The sequence below is a fragment of the Anser cygnoides genome, chromosome 5, assembly GCF_040182565.1.
Source record: "Anser cygnoides isolate HZ-2024a breed goose chromosome 5, Taihu_goose_T2T_genome, whole genome shotgun sequence".
Taxonomy (NCBI): Eukaryota; Metazoa; Chordata; class Aves; order Anseriformes; family Anatidae; genus Anser; species Anser cygnoides.
The window spans coordinates 42,645,740-42,663,299 of NC_089877.1; the positions used below are offsets into that span (position 1 = coordinate 42,645,740).

Below are 17,560 nucleotides of genomic sequence, written 5' to 3' on the forward strand. Positions count from 1 at the left end.
CAGAAATTTCCTCCTTAAACACAGCGAGTGAGTGGAAGAACGCTGGGGAGGAAACACCAAGATAGGAGAGAACGTGAATCCCTATTTGAAACACAAAATTAACCTCAGCTGTAGCTATGGAGCCACTATTCCTGAATGATATTATCCTCATATTACCTGGTAATGATAAACAGAGAAGATTTGTGTACGGGGACACTACATATTTCAAAGATATCTTCATGCTAGGGACAAACAACTTGCAATGGACAGTGCCAATTTCAGTTCTCCACCGAAGACAACCCTTAATGAATTCCTCTGGATTGCCAATTTTTTATTTTATTATTATTTTTTTTTCTCAGAACTGCCTTATTGGTTATTTGAAGGGTTAAAAAAAAAAGGGGTTAAAAAAAAAAACACAGAGTTGTATATATCAACAACAGAGAGGTTGAACGCTACTCAAGTCGCCAGGACTCGGGAGGGAGGTTTGGCAGCAGAGGAGGCAGCTAGATGGGATGTTTATTGGATGTCTTCCACCAGCTGCACTGTGTGGTGGCTTGAGTGCTAGATTATAAATAATTCCCCTTGTGAAAAGGGGAAGTTGGCTGGATGAGCACTGAATCAGCAGGACATATTCATAGCCTCGGCCGAGATTGATGTGTCAGAAAGAAGGGATGGGAAGCGTTGAATTAGGCCCGGGAAGTCCCCTCTCTCCACAGGCACATGAGAAGAGCACTTATCCTTGGAAGCTAGTCAGCATGGCACGTGGGCAGCAGCAATATTAATAACTCCTCTAAGGCAACACTTCTGCGGGGCAGGATGGCTCACCGAAACCACAGCCTCCGTAGCCACCGGGTGCAGATGGGCAACTTCTGCATTGCAGGGTTCCTTCTGCAGGGCCAAGCTGGGCCACCGGGCTGGATGGGGGTGCAGGAGGCACCCCAAAACCAAGGAAGAGGTACCTCAGGGATACTGCTTTTTTTTTTTTTTTTTTTTTTTTTTTTTTTTTCACTGCTGGCCACAGGCAAAAGGTCCCTCCTGAGCATCACGCCGAAGACAGGTGGGCCCTGCCAGCCCTGCTGGTGCCCCAGGCTTGGTGAGCATCAAAGGCACGGCTGATGGTTGCACGCAACACCTGATGGGGAAGAAAGAGTGCTAGCAGCCAGGCCTTGTGGTGAGCAGCACTAGAAAGGCCTTCCAGCTGGAGGGAGGGGAAAATACGTGATGGGGATAGATAGGATGTGCAGGGTGGGTCTCACCCATCCTGCAGCACGTCCAGGAAGAGCTGATCAGCATAAAGTGGAAGGAGCAGCGGAAATTTCCTTTGCCCTGCAGCGTAAGTGAGAAGACCCCCAGAAGCCCTCTCACGAGGGCAGGGCACGGGAGAGGTGTCAGGTGGCGGGACAGCTCTGCAGTTTGTCTTGGTGCCGGCTTTGTGCAAGTGTCTGTGAGTCACCGGAGCAATTCTGGACCTGGGGGGTTTCCAGGAGCCCGAGGCTGAAATCCCCAGGGATGTCAGTCTAGACAGGGTGCTCTTCCCTTTGACCTCATTGGGGGCCTCTGCTTCCTCTTTGTGCAAGTAACATCAGCTGCCAGGACAGGTTATTTTGGGCTACAGAACAGTTATGAAAGAGCAGTGTGCTCAGGGTTTGAGGAAAACGATGCTCTTGTTGTAAGTATCCTTTTCAGACCACTTTTGTACTAGGCTACTCCTTGCCACTGCTCACGAGAAAGACTTTTTATTCCTAAAACCTTCTAAGGAGACTCAAACAGCCTGAGAAAGGCTCCTTGCCTGACGCTGGGCGAGAGCTCGTAAAATAAACTCCAATCCCCCCGGGATAACTGGAGGGAAATCCCAGTCATTAACTCTCCCGTCAAGTGACGTAAGAAGGATTGCAAATTAATCCTGCTCCCCATTCAGCTGATCCCAGCGGAGAGCCCACCAGTAAATACCAGTCTCCTGAGCAACCCCAGGGGAATCCCAGCCTGTATCATCGTGCTCCCCTGCTCGTCTCTAACAAATACCCCTGATATTCAACAGTCGTGCCACTTCTTCCATCCCTGAAGAGCTGGTGTGCAGGACGAGGCGTGGTCGAGGTGTGAGTGCAGCGGAAGCGCTGCTGGAAACACCAAATACTTCCCACGTCCGGTCTGTCGAGCTGTGGGACCCTCTCTTCACCCTCCCGGCTGCTGTTTCAAGGCTGCCTCGCCCGCCTTTGGTGCCTCTCGACCCTTCAGCAACACGCGGCAGGGATGGAGGGGCAGAGGAGGGGTGGTTTGAGGAGGGGCTGAGGAGGGGCGCGGGGCCTCAGCCTCGCAAGGGCGAGAGATGGCTCCAGCTGAAGGGGCTGTGGATGACACACAGACTTCAGCACCGACCCGCAGAAGGTGGGCTTCGGTACACGGTCACGTGAAGTCCCTTCACTCCCACACACCCCTTCTGAACTGCTTCACAGCACACCAAACCAGCGCACGCCAATTCCCGCACCGCTGTGTGCCCCCACACACGAGCACACCCTCGGTCTTACACCGGCCAGAGGAGGAAAAGATAAGAGAGCACAGCAACGTGCTGAGCGCTGTGCAGCGCCTTGTTTGACCTCTGGGTTCCAGGGTAATTCCTCAGAAAGCCCAGCTATCGGCGAGATAAGATAACGGGCACAGATGGCGGCTGAGCAAAGAATGTCCCCAAGAAAAGGTAATGACTTCCAGGAGGCCTCAGCAGTCTGAGGACAGGGCAGGACCGTGCGAGGAGGGACCCCGCAGCACGCAGCAGGTACCTTCCTCTCACCCGCCTCTTCCTCCCCTCGTCCCCGTTGAGATACTCAACCCCAGGAGCTCACAGGAGGGACGAACAGCTTCCATTGCTCTGCGTGCGCGCTGGGGTACTTTTTGGCGAGGAGCGAGTGAGGAGCTGCTGCTGTGGCTGCCTGGCTTGCTCCGTGCTGTGCTGCTATATATATATATATGTATTTATATATATATGTGATTCCTGCCTTGAGGAGCTGGCCGGGATCTGAGCCGCCCCTCCGAGAGCAGAGGTACCCAGCGGAGTCGTGTGGTGGAGGCGGCGGGGGAAGACGGCTGAGCTCCAGGGGACGGGGCATAAATTACCTTGGTGAGTGGGCACATCTCTCAGACCAGGGAAGCAATTTTAATCCTTTTGACTTTTTTGTTTATTTAATTAATTATTTTTAGTTCGCTTTTCTATAAATAATAATTAACAGGAAGGTTTTCTCCGGGGCTGTTGCCATCACCTTCAGAGTGTTCAACAGATGTTACTCACTCACTTACCTTCCCCGGTCCTTACCTTGTCAGCGGAATGAGGACGGAGAGCATTAGCTCCAGAGAAGAGGGTGGGACTCTGAAGCAGCCGCATCTTCATACGAACGTCAGGAGAAGATGCGCCCAAGGTCACAGACCAGGGCAGTGTCTCCATGGGGTAGAAAACCGCGTTCCTGGCTCCCTCCCCTGTGTCCAGACCGGTAAACCAAACAATAAAAGTCTCTGGTATGCAGAGGCTTTTAGCAACTGCAGTTTCTTGTGTTATCAGTGACGGACTCAGACCTTATCTGGGAGTCTAAACACAGATGTAGGCACCCCTTTTCCAGCTCCTCGCCTAGGCTTTTGTCCTGGCTCTTTTTTTTCTGTTCATTTTTTTTTTTTTCCTCCAAGGGGTCTGAGCCTCCAGGCAGCGCCTTCTGAGTCAGCTTTTCACCGCCCGCCAGTACTACAGAGCCCGGGGCTCCTCCGAGCCGCAAAGCCAGCGGAGGCAGCACGGGGCTGGCCAGCGCGGGTCACCTCCAGGGGACAGCCAGCAGCTCTGGCTGCCAGCCCATTGCGCACCACGGAAAGCCCTCGGAGCAACACCCCAGCTCCGGCACCCCCTGCTCGGGGTCGGCCCGCGTCCGAGCGCTCGCGCTGCCTCCCCGAAAGGCCGAGGCGAGGCGTGGAGCAGTCCCTGGGGAGCCTGCGGTAGCCAGGCCCCCGCCACCGCCCCCTCGTCCACACGTCTGTCCCCCGCGGCCACACGCCGGCCTGGCCCACGGACGTTACTTGAAAGCTCCGGCAGCCCGTGCCGCTGATGGCAGAGCCCCGAGCCGTCTCCCTGCGTCTCCCTGGAGTCCCTGTGCAGACGTAGGCGCGCGTCACCGCCTGCTCTAATTTTATCCGCATTTGATGGAAGAGACTAACTGAGCAGCGGGGAGGCAGCTATTTTGGTTTTCTCTGTGGCTCTGGGTTATATAAAGCATCCTGCCGTGACCTGCATTGCTCGGGAGCCGCTCCGCTCTCCCCGTCGCAGCCGCCGCCGCCGAACGCCAGCTCGGGTGCTCGCCCCGGGCTCCCGTGGCACCCACGCGTGCGGCACCTGCGTGGCAGCGAGACCCACGGGTGGACAGCTACGGGGGGGGGGGACGGGGTGCTCCGTTCTGGCTGCTTTTACACGCATGACGTGCGCTTGGGGTTTCACTCGTGCCGGTGCCCACGGTACGGGCGCTCCCCACGCAGCAGCCCGCCCCGTGGGGCACCCACACCGTCACCCGGCGTGGGAGCGGCTCCGTTAGGTGGCAGCAGCAGCAGCACCTCCGGCGTGCGGCCCCAGGGGCTTCTCCCGCTGCCCAGCTCCTGCACGTCACGCGCGCCGTGGGGTGATCCCGGCCCTGACCGCATGCCTGGCCCCACGCAAAAGGCTGCGCCCCATCGGCAGGGAGCTCAGCCTGGCCCCTCCTGCGGCCCTGTGAGCAACGCACCGGTGGCTGGTCTGCGGCTGGGAGGCAGGGCAGGGGGCCGTAGGCTAGCCGGGTCGTGGAATTTTTGGAAGGAGGCGGCGTGACTGGGACTCCCTCCTCCTCCTCTCTCTGGCACAGGCAGGTCTGCCAACATCTGGGTCACACGCCGGAGGGAGTTTTAGGGAATGCCTCTTGCTTTTGTTTCTTGTGCAATCAGCGAATTTAACAGCGCGATGTGGATTTGGAAGCTAAAGTAACTCCGACGTGTCATGATGCAACGGCACACGGCCCATCGGCAGCGATTCCTGCCCTTCCCCAGCTCCAGCTCTGCCCCCCCCCCCCCCCCCCCCGATCCTATTCCCCCCTGAAAACAGCGGAGCCCCGCTCCCCCCCCGCCAAGCTCCTGTGCTCCTCTGAGCCCGGCCCTGCTGCCGCTTCACTCCTCCCCAGTGACCTGGGGGGGGTCACAGCGTGGCCCAGCCCGTCCCGCGGCTCCCCTTGCTCCCCTGCAGCTCCCACGCCATGGGACGCACCCACTTCCTAAAGAGTCACCTCCCGGGAAGGCGGCTGAGCCTCCGCGGCTGGCGCAGCACCCGCCGTGCCCTGCCCTGCCCCGCCGGGTCACCTGCACCCTCCTCCTGCCCCGGCTCAGCCTCTGTGCCCCTGCCGCCAGCCTCTCCACGGCCTCCTGGCTGGGCGTCGCTGCCCTGCGTTCGGCACAGCGCCTGCCACGCTGGGGCGGGTCGGCCACCGGACGAGGGGCCTGTAGCGCCCTTATCGCCGCCGCCTGCACGCGGAGGTGCCGGTGGCATAGCTGCCTCCGTGGCGGCGGGACCTGTGCCCACCCCGTGCATCCCCCGTCCGTGCTGACAGCCTCGCCGTCGCTTCCCCCGGGCCACGCGCTCCCCCGGGCAGGGTCTCGCCCCTGGGAAACCACCAGGCGCAACAGGGGAGGGCAGGGGCGTGCATGCAGGAGCATGCATGTGCGCACGTCACTGAGGAGGAAGAAGGGATGTGAGCGCTGGAGGCGTGAGCACCCGGCGCAGGCTGGCAGGCAGGGACTGCCGCGCCGGTAGGAAGTTAAACTGTTTCGCAACAGTCACGATAGCAGCGGGTGGCTCACTCCGGAGGGATCCTGCTTGCCGGGGAGGGAGAGATAAAGCAGTGCAGGGAGAATGAGTGTACCCCAGCCCGCGGGACGGGGATGGGGCTGGAAGATGATGCGGGTGGATTCAGCCTGAGAGCAGCGGGCAGAGGGCTTGGTGGCTCCGTAACGCCCGCGGTGCTGGCCGGGCAGCGCGTGCCCCGGGTGAGGCTGCTGTGGGTACAGCTCACCGCGCACGCCGGGCACGCCGGGCAGGGCGGCAGAGGCCACCAAACTGCCAGGACCCACAGTGGGCAGCCGAGAGGCACTAAGAAGAAACTAAAATGCTTCTGGGAGTGAAAACATGACACATTTGGGATAAATCGTGATGGGAAAGCAGGCAGTCATCCTCGCTCTCAGCTCTGCCTGAAAGTGCAAACGAGTGCAGGTATTACGGCGGAAGGGCAGGTGAAAGCACCGCCATGCCTCCTGCTAGCTCACATCCAGCACTCATTAAATCGGCCGTAGCGAGGCAGTTCAGTAAGGGATTGAATCAGGCTCGGCCTCACAAAGGCTCTGCAGGTAACTGCAGCCCTATTAACGCGGGGTCCCTCTGTGGCCATGGTTACATTTTTTCGGTGCCAGGGCTGTCTGAAGCGGTCTGAGCGATCCCAGCTCCTCAGCGCTCACCCACATCCTCCCCATTGCGCCGGCACAACGTAGCCGCTTGGCGAACCGGATCTGGGAGCTGATCTGGCAGAAAAATAATCACTTTCTGCTCGTGCAGGGCCGCCCTCCTGCCAGAGCCACTGACCACCGCCGCGTACCGGCCCTCCCAGCCTGCAGCTCCACGGCGGCCCGAGCCCGGCCGCTGCAGGCTCGCTCTTCCCGGCCCTCTTGGCACGGCACCCGGCCTGCTTCTTGACTTTGCTCTCAGCTGTCTCACCTTGCTAAACTGGCAGGGCACTGACTGACAGCAGCAAAGGGTTTTCTGCTGAGGCAGCGTGAGAGAGCAGCTCTGCGCGGGGGCACGGCGAGGAGGGCAGGGGGCTCCCTGGCAGGGAGGGGGCCCTGGCGGCCCACGGCAAGACTGAGCGGCAGCCACCCTAGCTGGCGTGCAGCCTGGCCAAAAAAAAAAAAAAAAAAGGCCTCGGATTTCCCAGGCCAGTGCACGAGAAGGAGCGGAAACGCGCAGCTCGGGCAGGAGGGCAGCAGGGTGATGCCTGGCCACGCTGCCGCCGGTGCTGCTGAATCAGAGGCGCCCGCGGTGGCTGGGCTGCTGCGGGGCGCCCCTTCGCCCCTCCCGAGCCTCCCGGCCCACGTCACGGCTCAGCCGGCCCGCACGCCGCGGGGCAGGGCGGGTTTGGGAACCAGCGGCGGGGCAGGGCTGGGCTTGAAGCGGTGCCGCACGGTGAACTCCGTCCTTTGCCCCACTGCTCCTTCCCCGGGTGAGGCCCTGCGGTCAGCGGGGTGCGACACAGCCGCCGCTGCGGGCTCACCGGCTGCCGGCGGAGAGCAGGGCAGGCTGCTGGATGGAGACGAGGTGGGAGGCAATGAGCAGGGGACACCGGGCTGCCGGGCCTCACCTCCCTGCTGAGCATCCGTGCCAGCAGCCCTGTTGCCTGGGATCACCGGTCCCAACCCTTGCAGGATTAGCCTCAAGCGACCAGCAAGGAGGAGGGGAGCGACTGTGAAGTCCCAGCAGGTGGCCGTGGACACGCTCTGCATTGTGTTTGGCCAAACCCCGGCACAGATCCTGCCTTTGCCCCCCTCCTTCGCTTTCCCACGCGTCCGGCTGTCCCCAAGTGCCGGTGACGGGTGCCGTGACCACGCAGCGCGCCTTTTCTCATCGGCAGTGATTGCCTTCCTGAAGGCAGGCACCACGGGCTTGCCCCTGAGAAGTAAACACTAATTTCAGCCCCACCCTTTCCTGCCCCAGGCGGCGAGGCGAGGGTATCCTAAACGTACGCCGCGTTCGCAGACGAGGGGTGTGGGACAGGAACCAGCCCTCGTAAAACAGCCGGGATTGAACCCGCTGCCCTCCGCCTGCCAAATCAAACAGCGCTGATGCACAGCAAACAGCGGTGACAGCAGCCTGGCTGCCGGCGAGGGCTGGGCCAGCGGCTGGCTACCAGTTTGCTGGCCTCAGCAGATAAGGGGTAGGAGCAGGCGCTGGGAGTCGTCACCCCCCCGGGGGTGCCCGATGCCGCGGACGGGGCTCGGGCAGCCATGTGGCTCCCTCCTCCCGTGTCTGTCGGTGGCGCTTGTGCAACCGCCGCAGCAGCACGCGGCTTTGGGGGAGCCCCCGGCCGCCCGGCGTCCCCCACCCGCCTGGCCCAGCTGCGCGGGGGAATGCCCGTGGGCGGCCGGCCGCGGGCGGGCGTTCCACCTGCACGGCTTCGGCTGCTGCGTGTGGCACGGGAGGAGGCCGCCGTCGAGGGCAGGGCCGGGCAGGGCACCCCGGTGCGCCGGGAGGCAGGGAGGAGGCGGGGGGTGGTGGTGGCGGTGGTGCCAGCGGGGCTGCCCGCGGCGCGCAGGGAGCTGCACGGGGCGTCTGGGCGCCTCGCCGCCGGTGGCGGGACAACACCGGCCGACACCGTGCTCCGGGACGGGGCGAGGCCTGCTGGCGGCGGGGGAGGGCCGGGCTGTGTGGGGTGCGCAGGGACGGGAGGGCCGCCCGTGGGGGGCCATGAAACGTTCGGGGTTCACGTGTGGGGTCTGTCCCTGCTGCGTGGTGGCCGTGCTTGTGAGGTGACACTGGATACAGCGGGCTGGGGACGGGCGCTCCGCGCCCACCGCAGCGCTGCCAGCAGCCCACCGGGCCGGGGCGGGCCCCCAACGCCCCCCTGTGCCTTTTCCAGCGGGACTCCCCCCCCCCCCCCCCGCCCGCCCCCCCCCCGGGGGCACGGCCCCGGCCCTCAGGCCCCCGCCCGCGGCCTCCGGCCCGGCCCGGCCTCCTCCCAAACAACCCAACCCGTTGCCACGGCGACCTCGCCCCGCCCCTCCCGCCGTTGCCACGGCGACCGCGCCCCGCCCCTCCCGCCGCGGCTGACGCCGCCGCCTGCGTCGCCCGCGAGAGCTCCGGCGGTGGTAGAAGGAGGGAGGGAGGGAGGGGGAGGGCGATGACGTCGCCGCCCCGTTGCTACGGAAACCACGCAGCGACGTCACCCGCGTTGTGTGTTTTCAACGTCCCGCCGTCTCCGAGGCAACGTCAGGCGGTCGGCGCGGCCCCAGCAACAGCGCGGGGATTGGCTGGGAGGGGCGGGGAGGGGCGGGGCTTGGCGGCGGGAGGCCCCGCCCACTGCCCGCGGCGGGCTGGGCCCGGGCTGAGGGGGGAGCCCCGCGGGGGGCCCGGGGCCGGGGGCTGGGGCTCGGCTCCCCCCGGGCCGCCCCCGGGGCAGGGGGGCTCAGCCCCGCGCAGGCCCCGCGTGCCGCCGGGTTCCGCGCCCCAGCACACCCCGCCGTGGGGTTGGGGTGGGCTGACGCTGGCATTACCCGGGCTTGGCCCCCGGGAAGAGCAGCGTGCGCGGCACCGCCGCCTCCCCGCGACGCCCGTGTGTGAAGCGCGAAGCCCGGGGTCGCCCTGGGCGCTGCGGGGTGTCACCGGACGCTCCCTGCGGGGGTCCGCAGAGGGCAGCGCGGCCGTGCCCGCCTCGCTTGGATCCTGCCTGCTGGGCAGAAAACAGCCGCGCCGCCCGCGGGCCGCTGGCTCTGGACGTGCCGCCCCGGCCCCACGTGTTTCCCTCTCCCCTCGAGGCCGGTCGGTGCCCTGGGACGGTATCAGCGGGACGCGCCCGGCGCGGCCCAGACGGCGCGGAGATAAGAGGCACCCGGCGGGACGGCGCGGGCGGCACGAGGACTTCGCGCCCGGCTCGTCCCCGGCTGTGAACGCCCTTCCCGGGGGCACGGCCGCCAGAGGCTGGGGCCCAAGGTCGGGAGCACGGCGACGGGCGCCGCGGAGCCAGCACGCGTGGCGAGGCGCAGCCGTGGTGCTGGGGCGGTTTTACCCAGCGTGGAGTGGCCTAAAGCACCGGGCAGGGCGAGGGGAGCGGGTGGGAGGGCGAAATTCGTGGCTGGCGGCGCGCGGCTGCGCGACCACGAGGTGCCGGGATGTCTCTGCTGGCAGCGTTTGTGCTTTAGGACAGCCCCGTCACACGCCCGGCTGCTGTGATCGTTAATTACTATTTATGCTTCGCTGTGGGGATGCGCTGTGCTTTACGGACCAGAAAAGGTGGGAACCCTGCCCTGCTGGGAGCTCCCAGGCCGGCGGCAAGCCGTGGCATGCAAGGAGGAGGGCTCAGCCCCCAGCCCCGCGATGCGATAAGGGCCCCAAAACTGCTTTATCGCCCCCCTTCCCTGCTTTTCCATCCTGATTGCTCTGCCCAGCTCTGCAGGGGCCAGGTGGATGGCGAGGATGCCCCACGCTGTGCTGGGAGCACGCGAGACACGGGCAGCCGTGCGTGTGTGTGCATCCGTGGGCATGCGCTGGTGCCCCCAGCAGCAGCGTGCCCCTGTGCCAGCCCCACCGCCGGGTCCCCACCCCACCCCCGGCAGCCCCACGTTCGCAGGAGGCAGGCGCCCGGTGCGTGCACGGAAAGCGAAACGCGGCGGGTGGGCCGGAGCCGTCACGCCGCGCTGCTGGCATGAACTTTCCCCTGGTGAGCAGCCAAATTTAGGCACAGCCGGCTCCTGCCCCAGAAGCTGGTTTTGGCTGTGCGGGTTGCACCGTCCCACACGCCTCGGGCGCTTCTCTGCTGTGGCTTTCTAAGCCCAGGCTCAGTTTACCGGCTCGGCTCGGCTCGGGGTGTGAAAGTAGGTGGGGGCACTCGCTGTCAACCTGGGAGCAGCTTTCCAGGGGGTGAGCGGGGGGCCGGGCAGCTGGGGGGCTCCCCAGGGCAAGATCCCCGTTAGGCACGTGCCCTCCTTGCCCTGCCAGCACTGCTGTGGCGCCCGGGCAGAGCTGTGGCCATGCCACGGCGTGGCAGCGAGGACAACCCCGTCCCCCAGGCAGGAGGGCTCGTGCCCTGCCCGTGTTCGGTCCCCGCTCGCTTCCTCCCCTTCTCACACCCGCTGCGGTAGCGCCGCGCGCCCCGCGTTCGGAGCAAACAACAAGCCCACGTCATGTGTTTTTGGTTTCTCTGTTTCCTTGCCTCCGCCGGCACGTGCTCGAAGCGTGCAGCGCCCGGGCGCTTTCCGTTTGGTGCAAACAGAGCGCCCTCGGTCACCGGCCGGGATGGCAACGGCAGTTTGCATGGACACGGCCAAAATATTTGGGGCCGGCCGCGAAGCGGGGCCCCCCATTTTGCTTTCCAGAAGCTTCCCTTGGGGGTACAGTTGGGCCGGAGGAGCGCTTTGCGGGCAGGCAGAGGGCTGAGCAGGGAGTTTTAGCAGCGTGCTTGGAAGACGTGTGGGATTTCAGTGCGCTGGGGGCCCTCACCGTGCCGGGCACCGGTTTGCCAACCTGAGCTGGCCCCCGGGGACTATGGGGGTGCACGGCCTGCTGCGGCTTTGGGAGCCGGCCGGGGCGAGCGCTGGCCGGGGCGAGGAGCCCCGGGGGTCCGGGGGGTCTGATGCTAGCCCTGGAGGGCGGGCGGCCGCCGGGCGGGCGAGAGGCCGCGGGTCCCCCCGCGGGTCCCTGCCCGGGGACGGCGGGGCCGCTCGCTGCGGCAGCCCTCGGCCGTCCCCCGCGCCGCGCCGGGCGGCTCAAAACCAGCGGCTGGCCCGGTCCCGCCGCCCCCGCGGCCCAGATCTCGAAGAACGGCAGCCGCTCGCCCGGCGGCGGCGGCACCAGGCGCTGCATTTAGCCCGTGAGCTCAGGCAGCGGCGGAGGCTGCCAGCGGGATCCCGGCCCGGCTGGGTGACGCTCCCGCCTGGAGACCGCGCCGCGGGCTCTGTTTTGTTGCCGTAAACACGGCCGGGCGCTGCTGCGGCTCCCCTGTTACTATCTATAGCCGCGATCTCTTGGCTCCCGCGCCAGGCGAGGCCGCGGGCAGGCTCTCCCGGCTCCGCCTGACCCGAGCCGGGGCCGCCCCACAGCCCCGCCGCGGGTGGGCGGCCCGGGGCCCCGCCGCGGCCGGCACCAAAACAAACCCGGCGCTGGGGCGGAGGGCGAGCCTCGCCCCGCGCCGCCCGGGGGGTCCTGCCCCTGCCCCTGCCCCTGCCCCTGCCCCGCGGGGCGAGCGCCCGGAGCCCGGCACGGGACAGAGCCCCCCCGGCAGCCCCGGGGGCAGCCGCAGACCGCCGGGGGCAGCCCCGGGGGGGGGTGCGTGGGGTGCCCCCGCGGCACCCGTGGGCGCAGGGGGAGGCCCCGTCCCGCGCCCCCCGTCCCGCCCCGCCCCTCCCCTCCCCTCCCCGCCCGTCCCGCCCCGTCCCGTCCCGTCCCGTCCCGCCGCACTTGGCTGCAGCCCTGGAGCGCTTCCCGTCAGTCCCGCCCCCCCGCACAGGATGTATCCCATATAAGGATATCTGCGTCAGTGGGTTCCCGAGCCCGCCCGTACCATTCCCACCGCGGGGGGGGGCGGGGGGGGCGGGGGGGGAAGCCGCACGGCTCCCCGCGCCCCGCTGCCCCCCGCAGCCCCCTCTCGCGGTGCGGTCTCATCCCGCGCTCACCGCGGCGCGGCGGGGGGGGGGAGCGGGGCGGGCCGCGGGGGGGGGGGGGCAAGGCGGTGCGGGAGGCCCCCCCCCGCGGGCGGGAGTGGCGCGCGCCGCGTGACGTGTGCGGCGTTCACGCGGCGGGAGGGTATAAAAGGGAGGCGCGGCGCGGTACCCCGGCACCAGAGGCGGCCCCGGCGGAGGAGCGGCAGACGCGCGGCGCGCACCGGACAGGCGGACGCAGCCGGCCCTCTCCTCCCCTCCCCGCTCCTCGCCTGCTCCTCGCTCCCAGCTCCGCAGCGCACCGCAGGCGCCGAGCGCAGCCCGCCGACATGATGTACCAGGGCTTCACCGGCGAGTACGAGGCGCCCTCCTCCCGCTGCAGCTCCGCTTCCCCGGCCGGGGACAGCCTCACCTACTACCCGTCCCCGGCGGACTCCTTCTCCAGCATGGGCTCCCCCGTCAACCCGCAGGTGAGGGGCTGGCCGCGAATGGGGGGGGTGTGCGGGGGGGAGCCCCGCTCGGGGCACGGCACGGCACGGGGCAGCCCCGCGGGTCGGTGCCGGCGGCTCGCGGCCGGCCGCAGCCCCGCCGGGGGCCGCCCGGTGCCGGCTGGGACGCGGGGTGGCGGCGGGGTGCGGGGGTAGAGGGTTGGGGGGGGGGGAGCCGTGGCCGGGCGGCGCGGGGCGGCGGGTGCGTAAAGCGGCTCCATTGATAAAAACGCGAGTTCATTGAGGAGACTCCGGAGCGGCGCCTGCGTCAGCGCGGACGTCAGAGCTATTTATAGCGGGCCGCTCTCGTGCGGAGCCGCCGCTGGCAGCGCGGCCCCGGGGGCGGCGGGGAGCGGCCCGGAGCGCTGCCGCCACCCCCCCCGCCCCTGACCGATCCCCCCTTCCCCATGGCGTCCCGCAGGATTTCTGCTCCGAGCTGGCCGTGTCCAGCGCCAGCTTCGTGCCCACCGTGACGGCCATCTCCACCAGCCCCGACCTGCAGTGGCTGGTGCAGCCCACCCTCATCTCCTCCGTGGCCCCCTCGCAGAACCGCGGGCACCCCTACGGCGTCTCGGCACCGCCGGCCCCCGCCGCCTACGGCCGCCCCGCCGTGCTCAAGGCGCCCGGAGGAGGCCGAGGGCAGAGCATCGGCCGCAGGGGCAAAGTCGAGCAGGTGAGAGGGGAGCGGGGTGCTGGGGGGGGGGGGGGGGTGGGAGGGGGGAGAGGGTTTGGGGAGCGGGGTTTGGGGTTTAGGGCCGGGGGTGCTGCTCGGGCCGGGGGTCTGGCGGCGGCACTGACGGGCCCCTCGCTGCTCTGCCCTCAGCTGTCCCCGGAGGAGGAGGAGAAGAGGAGGATCCGCCGGGAGAGGAACAAGATGGCAGCGGCCAAGTGCCGCAACCGGCGGCGGGAGCTGACCGACACGCTGCAGGCGGTAAGTGCTGCCCGGGAGGTCCTGGGGGGTGGGCGTGAGGAAAGTGGGGGGGCTTCCCCGAAACGCGCCCGCCTGGGGTGAGGCCGGCCCCGGCTGACAGCCCGCTCGCTGCCTCTGCAGGAGACAGACCAGCTGGAGGAGGAGAAGTCCGCTCTGCAGGCGGAGATCGCTAACCTGCTGAAGGAGAAGGAGAAGCTGGAGTTCATCCTGGCGGCGCACCGGCCAGCCTGCAAGATGCCCGAGGAGCTGCGCTTCTCCGAGGAGCTGGCGGCCGCCACCGCGCTGGACCTGGGCGCCCCCAGCCCCACCGCGGCCGAGGAGGCTGCCTTCACCCTGCCGCTGATGCCCGAGGCGCCGCCGGCCGTGCCACCCAAGGAGCCCAGCGGCGGCGGGCTGGAGCTCAAGGCCGAGCCCTTCGATGAGCTGCTTTTCTCCACGGGGCCGCGGGAGGCCTCCCGCTCGGTGCCTGACATGGACCTGCCTGGGGCCTCCTCCTTCTACGCGTCGGACTGGGAGCCCCTGGGCGCCGGGAGCGGCGTGGAGCTGGAGCCCCTCTGCACCCCGGTGGTGACCTGCACCCCGTGCCCCAGCACCTACACCTCCACCTTCGTCTTCACCTACCCCGAGGCGGACGCCTTCCCCAGCTGCGCCGCCGCGCACCGGAAGGGCAGCAGCAGCAACGAGCCCTCGTCCGACTCCCTCAGCTCCCCCACCCTGCTGGCCTTGTGAGGGGCTCGGCCGCCCCGCACTGACTGACCTGCCGGGCCCCCTCCCCTGCCCGTGCACCCCCACGGACTCGCCGCCGCGCCCCCTGGGGCTCCCCGGGCCTGGGGAGGGCCCCGCCGCCGCTGCCCCCCCCTCTGTCTGGCCGGGCGCCCCGGGGCCTGGCGCAGCGCCCCGTGCCGAGGCCGCGTACCTCCTCCAGAGATGTAGCAAACCGCATGGAGTTTGTCTTGTCCCCAACGGCCCACCCATGAGAGCTGGTAGTCTGTAGCATGTCCCACATGGCTGGGTTGGTGACTCCCTCCCCTCCTTAGTATCACTAGCATTAACTAATTAATCCCTTGGTTTTAAATGATTGGAATTAACCTGGTGCTGGGTATCTCCAACTCGTATCTAGTGCAGCTGATTAACAATAACTACTGTGTTCCTGGCAATATCGTGTTCTGATGACTTAGCAATGACCCATCTTACTTGGGGGGGAAAGAGACTCTATTTTATTTTCTAGTAGGTAGATAACTAGCTATATCCATGTACTGTAGTTCTACATCGATGTTCATTGTAACTTTACTGATCATGCATTGTTGAGGTGGTCTGAATGTTCCGACATAAGTTTTCCATGAAAACGTTTTTATTGTGTTTTTAATTTATTTATTAAGATGGATTCTCAGATATTTATATTTTTATTTTATTTTTTTCTACCTTGAGGTCTTTTTTGACATGTGGAAAGTGAATTTGGATGAAACTTAAGCATTGTTTGCTTATTATTGTTCAGAGACATTGTCAATAAAAGCATTTAAGTTGAGTGCTGGAGCTGTCCTTGCCTTACCTTTTGCATCGCTCCGGTGACCCTAAAGGGGCTCCCTGAACTCTAATTTGGGTTGGGCTCTGCAAACTGCAGCCTGGTGCAAGCTGCCTGAGGCACAGGGCGCGCTGGGGTGGGAAAACCATTAAGTGCAAATCTGTCACTGCCCTTTTATTAATTAGGACTGGCTGTGGCTACGCCCTTCCCGCCTACCAGTAGGGTCACCCATCTTCTGGCCACCCCGTCCCCTCTGCCTGGGGCTGCCTGCCCTGGGACTGGCACCCTCCTGCACCTCTGCCTGCCCCGGCCTTTTTGCAGAAAGAGGGGCTTTTCTTGCAGGGGGTAAAGGGCAGGGGAGTTCCAGCCTCTGAATCAGAAGCTGGCTCCAGGCTGGGGTCCACCCTGTCATTAGCATGTGGCTGACAGCCCAGCTTCCTCCTGCATGGGCAGGGCTGGGAACACTCCCTGGCTCCAGGTGTCCCTGGACTTGGTCTGGCTCTTCTAGGAGCAGCTACTGAGAGTCTTCTCCCAGCCATAAGGACGGGGGGAGATGCTCCCACTTTGTCTTGTAGCTGAGCGGCGTATGGTATAACACTGACATTCCCCTTGCCCTTCACTTTGTATTAAAGTTTGCTCAGTCCTTGAATGAATGCGAGCTATGGCAAACAGCCTGCGTGCTCTGGTAACGCTCTTCCTACTGGGGTCTGTGCAGCGTGGCTTTTTCCTCCAGTCAGTTTAAGGGAGCTGCAGCCCTCTGTCATTTCGTTTTGCACAGCAAAACATGCCCCTCTGTCAGGACAGCATGCCTCACAGGGCTGGGGCAGATCACCCTTGTGTGCACAGTGCTCTTACACTCCCTCTCTCCTGCTTGTGTGAGCCTGCTTGCTCTCAGGAGTGCCTTTCTCAAGGTGATGGCAAAGGTGCCACCTGCGCTGGCACCTGCATCCGGCTGAAGATTGCCTTGACACCGTGCTCTCAGGAAATCTCTGCAGGCTGGAGGACTCTCTGGCGCTCGGGGTTTGTGTAAGTGCAGGTTTCCTGGTCACTGCTGCAAGCTCTGCTTTCTTCACCCCTTCCCCAATCAGAACACGCACAGGATGTCTCTCATCTCGGTAGTGCGTATTGCTCTGCTCGGGGCTTGCTCAACTCTGCCCGCCCTGTGCAAAAGCCAACATTGCTCGTGGAGCTTCCTCCTTTCAGCGTGGAGCTGGCGGCAGCGCTGACAGCTGACAAAGAATGACCCCAGTGCCACCGAGATGCCGCCCACTTAGAAGCAGCTACTTTCACATCACCGCTCCTATTTACAGGGGCAACACCCAGGCACGGCAAACGCACAATAGCAGTGACCCCTGAAGCAGTCATGTAGGTGTAGCTACAAGAGACTTACGTGACGGGTAACCTGGGGAAGTCGGTAGGTCTGGAATCACAACGTGCCTTCTGCTGAAAAGGCCGGCGGGTTCGTAGCTGGAGAGTCAAGAGGTGTTAGAGAGGGAGGTGTGTGAGGCTGGATTCAGCAGAGAGGCAGAAGGAGCAGCGCTCCCCAGGAACCAGACAGTCCCTGAAGGTGGGTGGGGTGCTCCCGGCCCCACCGCCGCTCCCAGCCAGCGGGCAGCTTAACGCCAAACCTGGGGCTGAGTTCCCCCAGCCCTCCTGCCGCGTATCAAGGCTCGTGCCCCCCGACAGCAGCCGCCGAGCGCCGGTGTCAGCTTTTGCGTTGCTTCTGAGGCGCTGTCAAACCCGGGGGGGCACCGCGGGCCGCGCTCCTTTCACCCCGGGCTGCGGCCCTGCTCCCCTCGCCTCCAGCCGGGGCCGGAGCAGGACGCGGGACGCAGCCGGTAACGACACGTACAACTTCTGGCGTGCTGCGGGTGTGACCGGCGCGTACGTGAGGGCTGCGGGGAGGAATCCCGCTTGACCCGGGGGGTCCCCGCCCGCCCGTCCCGGAGGCAGCGGGCGCAGCCGCGGCACCGAGCTGCGGGCAGGGCACGGGGCGCGGAGGGAAGCGGCACCCGCGCCCCGCCGCCGCTCAGCACGGCACTCCCCGCAACGGGCACGACGCGGGGGGCAGCGGGGCCGTGGGCGCCCCGCAGGGCCCCCCCCCCGCGCACCGGGAGCAGCGCCCCCGCCCCGCGCACCGCTGAGGGCCGCGGCCGCCATTTTGCTCCCGCCCCCTCCTCCTCACCCCCCCCCGGTCAGGGCGGCCCGCCCCGCGCATGCGCGCCCGCCGCCGTGTTT

General features: G+C 65.7%; 1 protein-coding gene and 1 long non-coding RNA gene across 2 annotated transcripts; both read left to right on the plus strand.

Moving 5' to 3' along the window:
- Positions 1 to 2,320: 2,320 nt before the first annotated feature.
- LOC125182329 (uncharacterized) lies at positions 2,321 to 3,787 on the plus strand. The gene is made up of 3 exons (XR_010831876.1): positions 2,321 to 2,749; positions 2,976 to 3,091; positions 3,649 to 3,787. It is a non-coding gene; the product is annotated as an uncharacterized lncRNA (long non-coding RNA).
- Positions 3,788 to 12,543: 8,756 nt separating this feature from the next.
- Positions 12,544 to 15,325, plus strand: FOS (Fos proto-oncogene, AP-1 transcription factor subunit). Its single transcript, XM_066998124.1, has 4 exons — positions 12,544 to 12,851; positions 13,291 to 13,542; positions 13,693 to 13,800; positions 13,921 to 15,325. The coding sequence occupies exons 1-4, from the start codon at positions 12,711 to 12,713 to the stop codon at positions 14,527 to 14,529; spliced, it is 1,110 nt and encodes a 369-aa protein (XP_066854225.1). The 5' UTR covers positions 12,544 to 12,710; the 3' UTR covers positions 14,530 to 15,325.
- The last annotated feature ends 2,235 nt before the right edge of the window (positions 15,326 to 17,560 follow it).

Excerpts from the sequence above, each read along its gene's own strand:
- FOS (XM_066998124.1), top strand. The coding sequence starts at position 12,711 with ATGATGTACCAGGGCTTCACCGGCGAGTACGAGGCGCCCTCCTCCCGC. Across the intron at positions 12,852-13,290 it reads GCTCCCCCGTCAACCCGCAG|GATTTCTGCTCCGAGCTGGC; the intron begins GTGAGGGGCTGG and ends GGCGTCCCGCAG. Across the intron at positions 13,801-13,920 it reads TGACCGACACGCTGCAGGCG|GAGACAGACCAGCTGGAGGA; the intron begins GTAAGTGCTGCC and ends CTGCCTCTGCAG.